Source organism: Opisthorchis viverrini (assembly GCF_000715545.1).
Source record: "Opisthorchis viverrini unplaced genomic scaffold opera_v5_110, whole genome shotgun sequence".
Lineage (NCBI taxonomy): Eukaryota > Metazoa > Platyhelminthes > Trematoda > Opisthorchiida > Opisthorchiidae > Opisthorchis > Opisthorchis viverrini.
The window spans coordinates 1,371,209-1,387,627 of record NW_008751760.1 but is presented as its reverse complement, the minus strand read 5'-3'; the positions used below and the strand labels follow the sequence as shown (position 1 = coordinate 1,387,627).

The 16,419-nt window shown below is 41.2% G+C and overlaps 2 protein-coding genes across 2 annotated transcripts in view; one reads left to right on the top strand and one right to left on the bottom strand.

Annotated features, from left to right (window-relative positions):
- Positions 1-1,068: 1,068 nt before the first annotated feature.
- T265_05509 (hypothetical protein) overlaps positions 1,069-16,419 on the bottom strand; it is a gene marked incomplete at both ends in the record, with an annotated part of 49,506 nt that continues 34,155 nt past the window's right edge. Inside the window, 2 exons of the mRNA XM_009170531.1 lie at positions 1,069-1,359; positions 6,403-6,564. Of these exons, the coding sequence (XP_009168795.1) occupies positions 1,069-1,359; positions 6,403-6,564 (453 nt within the window). The remainder of the gene's footprint in view (positions 1,360-6,402; positions 6,565-16,419) is intronic.
- Positions 4,005-16,419, top strand: part of T265_05508 (hypothetical protein) — a gene marked incomplete at both ends in the record, with an annotated part of 35,905 nt that continues 23,490 nt past the window's right edge. Inside the window, 6 exons of the mRNA XM_009170530.1 lie at positions 4,005-4,076; positions 4,117-4,287; positions 13,555-13,758; positions 13,810-13,920; positions 13,960-14,043; positions 16,152-16,237. Of these exons, the coding sequence (XP_009168794.1) occupies positions 4,005-4,076; positions 4,117-4,287; positions 13,555-13,758; positions 13,810-13,920; positions 13,960-14,043; positions 16,152-16,237 (728 nt within the window). The remainder of the gene's footprint in view (positions 4,077-4,116; positions 4,288-13,554; positions 13,759-13,809; positions 13,921-13,959; positions 14,044-16,151; positions 16,238-16,419) is intronic.

Below are 16,419 nucleotides of genomic sequence, written 5' to 3'. Positions count from 1 at the left end.
TGTATAAAACAGAACGTTTCAGTCTTGAAACTTGAGCAGTCACGGAAGAGTGGTGAACTAGCCTGAGGAATAAGGACACAAATAATTACGTCACTTAATTAACAGTAACGGTCCAAATTTTTGCGCCATATTTAGACATCCCGGGTTCTCGGAGATGCTGACAAATTATCCCACCAGACTTTTCCAACAAATGTATGATTGCTTCAGTCGGAAATGAAATTTCGTGGACTGCAATGTTTGACCTTAGTTAAGAATGGTTTTCAGTTAGTTTTCATTTTCAGTTTTCAGTTCTCACATACACAACAATATGCAATATTTTGGAGCAAAATGTTCCACTTTATTGTAAAATTTTGCAGCTGAGAGCATTGCGCCGCTATTGGGCCGCGAATGCAGTGCGGACTTTTAGGCCAAAAGTAATTCACACCAAGTCAAACAGTCAGCTTGCCTTGAACCGCCGTCTATAATCACACTCACATAGACCTGGTGCACACCAGATGTCTCTTACGTGGAGATCTCGACAGACGGTTTCTCCATTTTTTGAGTTGACTCAAACCGGGAGGCTAGTGCGGTTGCTCTGTACATACATTAGGCCCTATTGATCCCGAGTTTCCTTTCTGACACGGCTTCCGCACCTTTTCCCGATGCACTGTGGGTCTAAATCCCGCTGCACAGGCCCGATTCTCTCCTACTCGGTGTGGTCAACCATTACCTTTTGAGTCCTCCAGAAGATGACAAATTTCTTATACGAACCCTTGAGCAGCTCTCCTTCAACTAGCACTTTACTCATCTCCTGCTTGTATGCGACTTTAACGCTCCAAAAGCCTCTTGGATGGAGCTCCAGCGCGTCCAATCAAACGGAATTTTCTCAGCGGCGCTGACTGAAGTCGTTCAACAGTGCTTGTACTCAACGTGTCGTTGCGCAGGCTAACTACCATCCCTCCTGGACCCGGTCATCACTAACGAAAGACACTTCGTTGATCAGATAACAATTAACGCTCCACTAGGACACAGCGATCACTGTGTGCTAACTTTTGATTTCATCTGTTATTGAGCCAGAAATCCCGAACCTTAAAGGTGGTTTCGAGGCTTCTGCTGTGCGGACTTCTCAGGAATGCGCATCTTTCTTAAACAAATTAAGCTACGACCGGCTTCAGTGAAAAGGATTATATAGGAACATTGTCCAGACAGTTCATGAGGATGACGTGATGTTCGTCCCAAAAGAAACAGCACGCTGTCGTGTGAGCCACAGGGTGTCAAAATGGATTTGGCGTCTTCTGGAAAAGAGGTCCCAACTTTTTTCAAAAAGTCGGCTTTAGGGGATACGGAAAATGAGCTGGCATTTCGTAGAATGCGGAACCGCTGTAAATCAGAAATCCGCCAATGGAACATACGAAAACAAGCCACCATCCTAGACCTCACCCGAAAAAACAAAACGTATTGTTCAAATACATGCGACAAATAGATGGCCAGAAACAAGCAATCCGGGTTCTTCTTGAGGGACAGAAACGGAGAACCCAAGAGTAACACAACAGTGTTATCTGAGTTTTATAAAGAACACAATGCAGGTCTATACTCAGTTACAGAGTCCTCGTCATATCCACTCTTGTCAAAGCGTAACTACAAACAGCCCCTAGCCGACTTGGCCTTCACGCTGGAGGACAGCCTTCAACTCCTACACCAGATCAATCCATTCTGCGCTTTTGGGCCCAGTGAAATTCATCGGACGATCTTGAAAGAAGTGTCGTCTACAGTGGCAAATCATTTGTACCCGGTGTTTCGTCAGTCGCTTGACGAGTGCCGCCTTTCCTCCGCTTGGAAGGAAGCGACTGTGACGCCAATCTACAAAACCGCTGCACGAATATCGCCTGGCAGCTAAGGCCTATAAGCCTCACTAGCGTGCCGTGCAAGGTGATAGAACGCATTCTGCAGCGAGCTATCCTAGATCACCCTACTCCAAGCGACCTGATATCTTCAGCTCAACATGGATTTCGCCCACACCCTTCTTGCGTGACAGACATGCTCGTTTTTATGGACAGCTGAACCCAAGCGCCAGTCTCCATTGGAGTTCGTTAGGCTCCTTCTTATGCACGTCAGCAACCTTCCAGATTTTCTCGGAAGTCCATGTCTACTTTTTGCGGGCGATTTATAATCCTGGAGTTCCAATGCCAGTGCCATCTAAATGGATGTAGACGCTGCAAAGCAGCGGTCGTTGGACTGGTACGTTCCTCTGAATGACGAAAAGCACGTCCATATACCATTTGGACGAGACTCAGCGAATGCCTGTCACGCATGGTGAGATAGGACGAGAAAACATCATGAGGATAGACGCCAAAAGGATTTGAGTATCTGGGTATCCTTAAACTTGTCCTTCTCACTGCACCATGAGAATTCGGCCCAAAAGGCATTCGCTATTTTACGGATGATCCAGCGCACCTTCTCCCGTATCTCTCTCATGGATTTCCAAATGCTCTGTGGGGCCTACATTAGACCGCTCCTGGAATACGCCAATCAAGTGGCCTACTCAGGACGCACGAAGGACGTCACCATCAATGAGCGTATCCAGCCAGCCGGTCTGAGAATGGCTGTCGGCCTCAAATCCAAGAAACGCGTCTCGCGATGCTTGGTCTCCTTCCGCTGAAATATCGTCACCCCCGATGGGAACTAATTCTTACTTGTGCTCTGTTTGAACAAAGCATGGCCAACAGGTCTTTCACCGTTGACCCAGCAAACAAACGGCAGGAACATAGTTGAAAGATTTTCAAGCTCAGAGCGCACAAATTTATCGGATTAATTTTCTTCTCACTTCGGGTAGTAGCTGCGTGGAATGGCCTTCCTCCGAAGGTTGTCCACGTTCCCCCTAGAACACAGCTCAAAGCACTACTGGACATTTATTTATGCGAAGCCTTGCTCTGGCGAGCATACTGCCCCGCGCTGAGAACATAAAGAGCAGTGTTACACACATTTCACTTTTGACTTCCAGGTGGACGATAGCCGCTGAACGACAAGAAGAAACTCTAGCGGACAGGGACCCAAGTATGCGTGTTCAATAAAATATACAATCAAAATATCAGATTAGAAACAATAAATGGCAATAGGAAATGGACGAGTGAGTGGAACAGACTCACTAAACTAAGGGTCCAATAATCCCACTACACGAAATGTTGTGCAGTAATCGTATTCGGCGGCGAAGAATATACCCAGAGTATGAAGGATATTCTCCACTGATAGTTCGAGTTTTAGAAGTAAATTCCACGGTAGGAATTTGTCACAGCTGAAAATTGTCACAAGGAGCTATTGTGACGTTCAACAGTTCACACACAAACACAACAATCCAATCCCACGACTTCAGCAAACAGCAATCAGTTCATTCGGATGCAATTCCACTGGCTCAGCAAAAAGCAGGGAAGTCGCACCGAGAAATTGTGTATTTCACCATTTTCGATTTTAATGTAATTATTGGTACAATAAAACAAAATGTCATGATACGTGTAAAGTGTTTACAAATTGCAATTCAAGTTTATATGAAGAGAGTAGAAAATGGGGAAAATGTAACACTGATTTGCAAAACACCACAAAACTGATCCAAGAAACTTGGGCAACAACCTCGTTCCTGTTTATTAATCCGTGGGTCCCTGAAGTTCAGATAATCTAATGGGACCATTGCGCCTTTGTTTGAGCTTCTGTATGGAGAAGCCCTTTCATCTACATGAAGTGTCTCTGAACAAATTTGCATATGACTCGTGAGGATCAGCAGTGTGTGCGTCAGTTTTCTGATCTAGACACATGGTACCTGCCAGCACCATGGGTGAGAAACTCTTCTTTTGTTTTCGACTATTCAGCACAATTTTGCGCACAGAATTGACAACGATTGGTTGGAGTCTATTCCCTTTTGGCCTCTTACTTCTTTTCACATCCAAATCTGTTTAACTTCCTTTTTGTTTTACTCCATCAGTAGCTCTCTAATGCGATAGATATAGTAGGAAAATATTTGAAATAATAAACTTATGCAAAAAAACATCCGAAATCGTATTTTCCTAGCAAATTTAGACCAATATGATTGTCAGCATATTGCAAATGTTAGTTCTTTGTATAGTAATAAGCCTGATTCTGTTGAAGCATTTCTCACAATCCCTGGTATCAAGTGCAGAGAAAGACGAAGACAATGAAACTTTGGAAGAAGAAACTGTCATGAAGGAAGCAATTAATGGAGGCGAACGCTATGAAGTATGTGGAACTCTCAGTTCTCCTTCAGCTGAAAAACCCGGTTTCGTGAAAGAAATATTTAAGGTAAACATCTCGGTTTATTTGACACAAATTAAGTGACTTCTCACCTTGATCAGTAGGTTAGAGAAGATTTTAACCTGATTTTCACCCAGTGTCATTTGTAGCAACACTATCAATGCCAGAAAACGGGCTTTGACGATATTCGAATTAGGCAGGATCTCTATTTCTTTTGTGTACCAATAAACACCAAATATAAATATAGATAGCGTGATGTCATTGCACATTAAAGGGGAATTTAACAGCAAATACCATAAGTTTTTAACTTAGGAGAAGACAAGCAGTGTAAAGCTTATATGGGCCGAAAAATTGGTTTGATCTCAGAAAGTTGTTCAGCGAAACCTTATCGAAGCACAATTATATTTTGTGATTTTTGGTGAATCCAGGCAATTTGTAGATACTAGACAATCAGCGCCAAATACGTGGATCAGTTATATCGATAGCAATTTGGGTAAGAATGGTATCCAGGTTCGGCAGCAGGAGTTTGTAAGCCTGAGTTTACAGAAGATGTAAAATCAGTGCGTTAAATAAAATAATGGAAAGCGTCAATTTGGGCAGTGCGAAAATTTTTAAATGGGATAATAATCTTCGAAAGTTACTTTAGATGGGATCAGTTTTTGTCCGACAAAGGCCTTTGGGTTCAACTTTTCTCAAATGCTGGGGCTTGTGTATTCTGAATGTCTAAGTCAGAGACCAAATCGGAATGTTTTAATTTAAAAAAAAACAGAGTACCATGGAGCTGAGATCTGCCGACTATAGATATGGGCGATATGCAGTGTCAGTATCAATGAACAGGAACCTAACAAAAGTATACGTACATCTGACGTGTGTGTGTGCTTTGGGTTTACTGCAATTTATTGCAAAGCAGCCATTTTACAAAAATAACTAACTATAACCCTCCCAAAGGCAAACGTAATGCAAGCAGCAGTGTAAAAGCTGTTTTGTGAAACGATTCCTATGAAACTGGTACCCGTGAGTCACATAAGTTTATTTTATGAGAAGGTTCAGCATCCTTAGGTATACAATGGCACCGCGTCCACGGCATCAATCCGGCATTTCTATGTGTGCACTGGGTCTTTCACTTATCTATTAATATTTTAGAAAGTAAACTGTGGGGAAACACTCTAATTTTTCAGCGCCAGAAACAAGTGAATGGAGTTGTATAAACCGGGGACTTTTAAAAATATCCTTGCATCCAGCAATCTGAACCTGGTATAGCATGTTGTGCATTGTCAGGAAGCCTGCATTTGTGAACTGCTGTCTCAGTGTTTTTAGGTAATGGGGAAAGTTAAGGGGGCTTTACTTCATACCAAACCAAATGTTTCACATTTTAGTGAACTAGTTAAACTTATTTTTAGATTTTTAAGATGGGGGTGAGAGGTTAAATATACGCCAAAGTACAGTCCTAACACAAACAGCGGATATATCATTAAGGGTTTAGTTGAAAATCAGTTTTAAACCATATTTTTAACAGTGCATTGCCTTTTCTACTCATCTGGTTATGACGGTATTTCCTGTTTGGCCGACAGAAATTGTCTCATATTGCTGCAAAATGTCCTAAGGTTTAATGCGCTATGTATGATTTTGTCAGCAAACAAGTCTTATCACCAATGATTCCAAGCAGCCCGTATGCGCTCACTACGGCTAGTGTTAAGCTGTATGCATTCAAACAACATAACTCACAGCTTGACAAAATGGTTCAAAAAGTTTCAGCTGTAACCAATTGTTTTGCCTGGCTGTCATGCCACACGAAGGACTCACGAGAGCTGAAAACCCACGCAGAGAGTACTGTGTTGGTTGTGCCTTCCCCGAATGTTCAGTGATCTTCACTTAGATTTTATAAATTTTGGGTTAAACTGAGAATGACAATGTTCCAGGGCTCTTAGTCTGTTTAACCGCCTACAGTTTGTACATTCACAAATACTGGACTAATTTAAATATTTTTTCGATAACACAAATGAGATATTCGTTCCGCGTAGTAGTGCTTTGAGATCCCAGTGGTTACAGTGTACCCAATTATTGATAATGTTAATTCGAATGGATTTCGCTAAGTATGACGTGCGGATGTGAAAAATTACCACAAAGGGATTGAACTTTATTGAGATGTGGCGGTTTACATACCTGCATGATCAAGTGGTCTGCACTAAATGGTTTTAATTTGAAAATAACAGAGCTTCTCAAGCCACGCTGATTATTAAACAGGAGTCTGAGAAACACATTGTTCAGGATGTTTAAACAGGTACCGCGACTTTCTTCCTTTACATATGTTAAGGTGAGCAAAACCTGATTGTGTACAATAAAAAGAAGCAGAATTTTGGTGCTGATGGTTGTTATCTCGCCAACATTTCGGTCCCGCCTGCCGTCATTTGCAATGGTGATTTCTTGGTTCATCAACGGATGCTTATTTTCCGAGTAATGTGCTTTCTTCAATCCGCCAGGGCTGCTGTTGAACTTGAAGTTCCTTAGGTCACAGTCAGTGGTCACTTTTGCTTATATGTTTGGCTTAATACGTACTTACGAAAGTTGTACGCGTGGTGCATGGCTTTGAGTGTTTGTTGTCACGTCGATTTTTACATCTGACCCCGTTAAACGTGCACCTTTTACCTAATGTGCGAGTCTTTACGGTGCTGACACTCGGTAGGCCTTGGGGCGCATTCATCGTTGTTTTCTGTTCTTCAGTTGCCAGTCTTTACAACTCCGTTTTCATATTAAACATTTAAAACCATCTTGTATGACTGAGAAGCTTTGGTAGCACGTCTTCAAGTGGATGATTTCCTTGTCTTATATAACATTCTCCTGTTCACTTTTATTGATGGGATCTACTTTTTCTGTTTCTGATCATGCTCTTAAATGATAAGCAATACTATTGACAATAGCTGTAGCAGTAGTAGTAGTAGTGCGTTGGTACACTTCCGCTACCTTGCGATCAGGCGCTTAAGCCAAAGGCTTTGGTGAGAAGCCAAACTGCCGCGCGTTTTGGGTCCTGGTGCACACGAAAAACACCAGCCTGCTTATAATCAAGAAATGTGGATTTATAGCGATGCGGTAATATTGTGAGCACTGTTGTTGCTGTCTTTAAGTATGATGATGAGTCAAATATAGTTTACAAAACTTGTGTTGAACTAACCTTAATAAAAATTTCTTTAACACATCAACCTTGGCTCGGCTCCCAGCTAAAAGATATAGGGTGTTTGCATTTATAGTTCCATGCTCAAATGTTGCCTATAAATAATGTGATGAATGGGCTTATCACAATGTCTAGTCTTCATGTCCATTCATTAACACGGGTTTTTAAAATCTGCTAGTTTCAGATTTTTATTCAGATATTATGACATTTATATTGTGTTGTTTTGGTTTGTAAGACATATATTTTTGGCTTTTTGGGTGTGTTTGGACATGAAGGCAGTTTAGGTGTTTGTGACGGGCTGGGACTGAGATCTTTCTCGATTTGAGCGTACTCTTGTTGTTTTTATTCCAAATAAATTTACACAGCTATACAGTATTTAACCACCGCTGCCTTTCACTTGTTGATAGCGCGAATGCTAATACCTGGAGTAATAAAACACTATTCCTATCTGCGACCCAAACGATATCAGATAATGAACTATCGACCGTTACCTAAATAATTTGAATTAGCATCATCCCTCTAAATTCAGGTTGGGTGTTGTTGGTGTGAGGCATTTGTAAACGCCTACTGGCAGAAGATGATAACGTGCTTACTAACTGTGCTTAAATAAGCGCAAGATTACGTGCGCTGGCTGCAGGATCCTAAAGAAAATGATACTTTGGTTTTTGCCTTAGATCCCTGCTTACGTCAACATTATTAAACAACAAATGCCGGGGCCCTTCATGGATTTTTCGGTCCATATTCCGAAGTTAAAATGCTTACGTATCCAATGAGAGAGGAAATCCAACTGTTTCAGTGAAAAAGTTCCGTAGGCTTCCCAGATTCTACATGTACCATTTGAATGTCAATAAAAAACATATTCTCTTAAAACAAACGCTTTTATCGGTATTTCAGGGCATACGACAAGCGTCTTTTAAAATCTGTAGTTTAGATTCGCCGTTTATGGTTAAGATGCGATCAACTCGTAGTGGAAAATCAGGAAATACCACTCCGTTAATTCTGCCCTGTTTTCTGCAAAATTTCACAAAATGCGTGAAGTCTTCTGTTATCAGCTGAGCGTTTGTCCTGTAACTGAAGTCACTTCAAGGCAAAAAGCACCAAACTCCGGCTTCATTACCAGTGCGCGCCTTACGAGCCTCGCAACCTTTCGAATGTTATTTGCAGATAAAATCCTTCGGTTGCCAGCGACAGACTAACAGTGTAATTAACTCGCACTTAGCATATAGCGCTAATCGCCCATCAGTTCCGGGATTTACATCAGGTGGCCGCGTGCTGACTGCTCCCTCGGGTGACGACTTCTCATAAGACAGGTGTGAAGTATTTCTACTTTTTGTCTGTTTTGTTAGCTGGTAATTATTATGTTTTTGCTACCAAACCCTAACATTATCAAGGTAGTTGCTGTTGAAGTGGCTGATCTTACAATAGCTCAATGGAAACTATACGAACGCCAAAAATCCTTCTCCTTAAAATAACCCTACTTTAGTGCACACCAAAAACTTTTAAATTAGATTTAACGGTTAATCTAATGAAGGACGTAAGTTCGCTAAAGTACATCCAAAGTCCTTTTGCTAGATAGTGTGGTTGATTACATAGTCTCATCTTATAGACGGATAAACCTCAAAAAACTTAGTGGAAAGTTTGCCTGTCACAACATACCAAAACAAAGCTTGCATTTTATACACAAACGAAGCATTTTATGGATTCAAAAAACAGCCGTTTCTACAAAATATGGAGCTAGTAGTTAACACGAGGTGCTAACACCCACTGAAAATAGGCTAAAGATAAGTCACTGCTCTCTCAGGCAAGCTTTAGATAGTCTAAGCTATTTCTGGCCATGATGTTTCGCGCGTTTCAAGCTGTATCATAATATATTTCAGTCATTGACTTTTTTCAGTCATTCACTTTCCGTATCGTTACATTCATTTTATGTGACACCTTATTGATTGTAGTGTTCTAGTCCGTTAGGAGTTTACCGACGGAGGCAAATGGAAGCTAGTCTAATAAACATTTTGGTTATTTATATGCATTTTGTTGACTGTCCCAATTGTACTTATTAGAACAGATATTACCTAATGCATTGTGATAACTCCCCCGTAAATAATCTGGTAAAGCCTAGGTTTTCACCACTCAGCATTTTCGGATCATAGAATTTTCAAGTGCAATGCGCTGAAAAAGTTGCGAGTATTGTCCTGCCGTTGTTTTCTTACAGTCAACTGAATTTTATTCACGTTAACCACGTGCAATCAGGTGAAAGGCAAGCAGTAAGTTAGCATGGCTCATGTAAGTTAAACAACCGAGGCACTAGAACGCCTTCAGCGACCACATACCACAGAACTACCTAAAACCTTTTACGGGAGTGAAATCCCGTGAGTTGTTCGAGAAGGCGTAAAGAAAAATAAATCAAAACCGCGGATGAGTGAGAATGCTCCTCTGCCTTCTTCAGTAGGACTGATTTTAATCAAATAGTCTTTTTTGATGGAATAACGTAGCAACCATCAATTTCAATCATTTTTTCCTTTTGACATCATTCTTCATGATTTAGGGTTTTCAACAAGATAAGCTTGATTGTAAGCATTAAAGTCTGTATTGAGTGTCGATGTCCACTCTTAATAAAAGGTTAAGGATCAGCTGGTTAGCCTTTACACTCACTTGTAACTTAGACTGATATAACTCTGAGGCTAAGCTAGATTCTATCTGGATCCTTATTTTGTAATGACTTTTAAATGAATTTACCGCTCAACAATCAATTTATATGTCAGTCTGCACGATATGCAAAATATTGCAGGTCATTGTTTCGACGAAGTGTTTTATTCAAAAGATTTCTCAGGACCATTCGACGTCCAATGACCGTTTTGTTTTTAAAGCTAATCAGGTAGGGGCAGCAAATTCTTCAACCTAATCAGGTGGGACAGCAAATTCTTCAACCTATCACATCGCGAATCACAGATATAAAGTACTGACGAATTTTAAATCACATGGCACTTGCACCCATTGTGTTTTCATTCCTTTGCGTAAATTATCGGTTATTCTACTGAGTTAAACCAAAACTTCCCACGCGATAGCATAAACTAAGAATGCTGATGTGCATCCAAGGCAGTCTACGACGGTTCCCTGCGCTGAAACTATCGTGAACAACGACAGATCTATGTCAGATATATATATATATATATATATATAACATGCTAAATGTTAGCGACTTTTTCTGAAAATGTTACTTTATTTAGATTGCTTCAGCCCAGAAAAGAACAAAAATTATTCTGTCGCAGCCAAAAGGCTGTCTTGTTTGTCCAATTTGTTTGAGCCTCAGGTTGCAGGAGTTTCTGTTAGCTCCACTTCTTCAACATCAAGGCTTCAACCAATGAGAATTAGTTTGCTTTCAAAGGCGTCTGCTTCTTAAACAAGCATCATTAATAAGAATATCTGAACACGTAATTTAACTCAATAATGCCAAGGTCGATTTAATATAAACAAGTACTTAAGGTGAACTTCTCAAATTTTGTGCTTGTTTCGTACCCCCCACCTGAAAGAGACCTGTGAATAAACATATCCCCAACTCCTCTCGAAGTTACCACCATCCTGTTTTAGGGAGGTTGTCTGTGACTTTTGCATTATTATCAATTCAATTCAATTTATCAGCTATAAACTATGTACCAAAAGCACACTTGTTCCAGCTGCTACAGTTCTCATCACCGTAAAACGAGAGTATAGGATACGCAGCCAAGCATTGGAGGCGATGACACATCTGGTTAGTTCGGGAACTGGGTAGCTACGTATTGAGAGCGATAGCTTTGATGCACGAGCGCCATTGACTGCGCGATTGGGCCATTTCTGCCAATGTCATTAACCATTGGTGAAATACGTGGTATCCACTATGAAACAGTTGTTTAAACTAATCAGCGAAGTTCCATTCAGTCGTGAAGCATGCACGAACACCATTGACTGCGCGATTGTGCCATTTCTACCAATTTCACTAACCATTGGTGAGTCGAGTTCCGGGGTCTCTATCCAGGGAGACGGCAGTTGCTAACCCGACTCGGGTTACCCGATAATGTCTTCGTACTTCGTTGCCAGGTCACCTGTGTGAGCCACGTGGTAACTTAGCCAATATGGCGTATGTGGGTGCAGCCTTAGTAAACAATGAAACGGCCTGAAATGGTGAAATATTCATTATACAATACAGTTGATACATTGTGCTTACAATACAGACTATCTCCAGCTCTGTTTCTTGAAAGTTTTGAATGCGACGCTCCGCAAACGGGGGCTATTTTTGTGAATAGATCACGATAAGGTTCTTCATCACCTGTTTATTAGTTTCGGATCTCTCAGAATTTAATGCGATGCGTAAAAATAGCATCTTCAATTACCTCTTTAAGGTGGCTTTGATTCAGGATGTGGTATGTTTCAAATAACTTCTTTCTTTGCCCCAGTGCCTCACCAACAGCTTTATTGCAAACGGGCCAGTTCAGAGTTGGCAAGGGGTCCATAGTATATAAAGGGCACTTTCGACCATGATCCAGACTGTCTCATCTGCGTTGGATGTACACCCATTATTGTCGACCTTGCTTCTTCGACATGCCTGAACAATGTTTGGCCGGTTGCTGGATCGACTGACTGCTTTACTGGCCCTGAGGCAACTTTGATGTGGTCTGAGGGTCTCAGTAGGTTTTAAGCATCCTGGGATTGTTTTCAGGAATAATGCTTTCTTGACACAGTCGCCTCCAATTTATGTAGAAAGGCGTTTTTAATTTTTCAACGACTTAAGAGGTGCATCCCTTTTATAGCTTCTACTCAAAGTAACCTTGTGTAAGGATGTATTATATCACGATACAACCAAGTTAGGTGCTTCCAAAAGGAGATCAGAATTAGTCGACAAAATGCATCTTCATGGTCTTATCCGAGTATGGTCTTTTGCATTAAAAATGAAGTGGATTTTGAAATTGCGGAGAATTGGATGTGGTTTTTGGTGAAAATTTGTAGAGCCGTCAGTCTAACTGTAAGTTCGTTTGTTTGAATTGGTCAACGTTGCATAGATTATGTGTACTGTTAGGCTTTCCAGTAAGCCATGCATTAGATCAATTTCATACTGGTGTACTAACTGCAAATTCTTTTGAAAATCGGCCAAACAGTACGTAAGGGACGTTAAACAAATGAACCACCAAGGTGGTCTTGTGTAGACCTCACAGAACGATCCGCTTTGGATAATAGTTTCCAGCCCATCTGGACAGGCCCTGAACCGAACAGTAAAATGTGGTTCGGTGCATGTGCGAATAGCCATAAAAGAAGCAGGGCCGACAGTAAATAAGCTACTTTCTTCCACAAACTGAAATCGTTAGTGAGTGAAACCCAACCCATTTTGATATATCCAGTAAGCAGTGTAAGGCCATGTTTAGGTAGTATAGGTTGGGCCATCCGTACGTTAATTGCTATGCAGTGTGCTGCGCAGGTGTTTAGAGGTAGAAGACTTCCACTCCGATAGGTTAATGATTCCACAGACTTGAAGGAATTACACTGCAATGCGGTATCATTTAAAAAGTCATTTCCTTAAGAGGGTCCCCTAAACGGATGCATCTTATAAAAAGTAGCACTGTATTTACCGTGTAAACAATTGGGAATCGCCAAGACCTTTTCCATGGTTGAGGTGCTGCTTGGGCAGTGCTGTTTATTATCTAATTTTAACAGTGAAATTACTGAAGGTAATTTTCATCTGATTTGTGAACAAGGCCCGGACTTTAGGAAGCTCTAGGGGCATCCTGGGAGTTCAGTGAGGTTATGAGTTTGGATAGAGGTTTATCGCCGATTTTAATACACATGGTTGCACCGTGACCAGTAAGTTAGTTATCGTCTTTTCATGCCAGCTTAACAACTCGTCCAGCCGAGCACCAAACTTTGACCCAGAGGGGCTTTTGATAGGTCAAATATGCAACTGTGGTCGATGGCCATAAGGGGCTGTCTAGAGCACCCTGTGACCAATTTCATAGTGCATACTACGTTGTCGACATCAAGCCAGCAAACAACCTGAAACCGATGCCGATTGTTCGATTAAGCACACCAAGGGAAGAAATATGGCCTGAATATTCTGTCCACAAGCTATGTTCTGTACACTTGCCTACCAATAATTTTCTCACTTTTTGTTTGTTTCTGAACAGAACGAACGTCGAAAAGACCTGTATGATCGTGTGATTACGTGTGATTATATTGTGTACAACATCAAAGATGACGAAAATTTAATTGACGAAGCAATGTGGATGCTCGAGAAGTTGCATGAAAACATGGACCAGTATCAGCAGCAAAAAATATTCGTTCTGTTATCCACCGTCCTCACCTGGGCTAGAAGTGCCCCACTGGATGAAGTGAGCACATATATACCTTGGTGATCATCCAACGGTGCATTTAAACAACAGAAAGACCCAGATCTTCCATTCACAGATGAAGATTATGCAAGGCGTATTGCTCATCTCAACTTTCGTGAACATATTCAGGCTGAAAAAACCACCATTCATTTGGGGAAAACAGTGAGTTTTACAATCTCAACATTCAGACTCACGTTTTAGAACAAATTCAAATTGTTAACCTACGTCGTGGTTGCTGGTGTGACATACGGGGAAGGGCAAAATGTACTACATCCCTTTTTCAAGGTGAGTTCGAGTAACGGATTGTCATTTCCTGGATGCATCTTTGCAGAGACAGGTAGGTGTCATATCATTGCTTTATAGTTTGTATTGGCAAACTATAGCCACTGGAATTAGTGTTGTTAGTCTTTATTCAACTGGTGTGGTTCACCCTTGTACGGTTGGATACTTCGGAGGTTCTTGTAGGCTTTTGGTGATGCCTATCATCCTTTCATTTTGTTATTCTCTGGCTGCCTAGACTTTCGGACACTGGTGTAATAGGACCGCTGTTGGAAATGATTATACCACAGCATCTACTCTTTATAATTTGGTTCAACCGTTCTCCCCACATTTCACAGGATCCGCCTCGCGCCAGTGACGACTAACTTTCATTAAAACTGTTCGCTTCTACTCAGGTTATCTAGGCTACTTAAGGTTTGTAGAACATGCAATGCTCATATGAAACCAGCAACAGTCTGACTCACCTGGAACCCAGGTGAATTTTCTTAAGTAACTGCGTGTGCCACAAAAGGCCACCTTATGTTTGAGTTGGTACCGTATTTTAGATTGCGATACACTGGATAGAGTTAATACATTACTTATAAGTTTGATGAAAACCTTCGACAGCCCACAAACGCTTTCTTTCTTCTTTAAACCCATCAAGTAGCTGCAGTCATCGAGTTTCCGTCGACTTTATGATGTGCTTGAACCCAGATTGCACGAAGTTTGACCTATACAGTGATGTGAATGCCAGTTCGCTCTTGAATGTAGAGGAACTCGGAACTCAGCTGAATCTCTGGATTACAAAGTTCCTACGCAGACGAATGTGCCGCTACAGACGAATCGTGTTTTAGTTGGGTTTTCAGAAGTTCTTAGAAACCTTATATGTGATGTATTACTTCTATCTAATGTATTGCGATGTCTCAAATATCGTTTCAACATGAGGTGACTTGATGCAGCACATTCGGTTGCTTCAAGCAAGAGATTCAGCATGGCTCCAGATGAGTCCCCCGTCAAAACCAAACCAGCGTTCAAATGAGTGGATGTGTCGAAATCTGTCGAATTCGAGTTCAAGTAGAATATAAGGCTGATGAAAATCCAGGACATACGCCCAACTGATGAGCTTATAATGAGGATGTTCTTGGTAATGGAAAGGTCACATTAAGAAGAAAAAGGTTTTCAACAAAGGCTCGGACTAATGTAAGACACGAATTCAACTCAAACAAATAATTCTCGAATTTTCATGTGCCAATCTGCCTATTAATAGGAAACAACTTGGTTGATCTTTGCTTCAGAGATTTCAGCAAGCCCTGCTTGTTGAGATTTTAAAAAGAATTAGTAAGTCCACATCCAAATGGCTCTCGTTTTATGTCCTGTCTTGGCGCAACTATTCTCATGAGTCCACACAAAAAGGGACAACACTGAACTTGAGTTTCGGTCTCATTAGGATTCATCAGGAGGGCATTTTTTTTGACCGGCGTTTAACACTGGACACCACACATTCGAAGCAGGCTGTGCTACCACTCCATGAACCCTTATCAAAAACACCGTAACCACGCACGGATAATCAAATTTGTCCAGCTTGTTTTACGGGTCCATGTATTTTCCGGTCAGGACGAAACACGTTCACTGATCGACACAAGTAGGAGAGCTACTGTGCGGTCATATGAGCCTTCGGGCAAACCAAACACATCGCTCAAACGTAAACGTCCGTTTTTTTTTCAGATGCGTTCAGTGTGTGCTGGTGTAGTAGTGGAATTATGCTAGCCTCGCACGTCAGGTCTCCGAAGTTCGAACCCCGGCACGGACAAGTATAAACATTGCTAATGGGTTATAACAACGGCGAAACTCGGGTCCAGTTCTCTTGTTCAATCAAGAGTGATTTGGATGTGAATTCTGCAAATCCCGCAGCCACCTACGATAAAACCCCAAGTGAATAATAAACAAATATTCCATGAATAATAACCGTATGAATACGTAGATGAATAAACGAATGATGAATGACCGAATAAGTGAATCACACTACACACAATTTCAGGTCGTATTATATTATATCACGCCACAATTGACAAATGCGAAACTATCCACTAACCAACTGATGTGGCACCTTGTATATTTTTTGTCCTCATGTTCAGGACGCATGGAATAACAAACAGGTGCTGTCCGTACCAGGAAATGGAGAGAATATTGTTCCCACAATTCATGTCAAAGATCTTGCTCAGTAAGTTCCCATCGCTCATCTAGATATTGTTTGACGACATGCGAGTAGTTACACTTCAACAATACATAAAGGAAAATTGGAGCTTGGTCACAGTTACACTACGAAGTGAAACAGTACTGTCAATGTAGATGATAGACAAAAACCTGAAGGACATTATTTACTGCTTCATTGCAAAATGAATA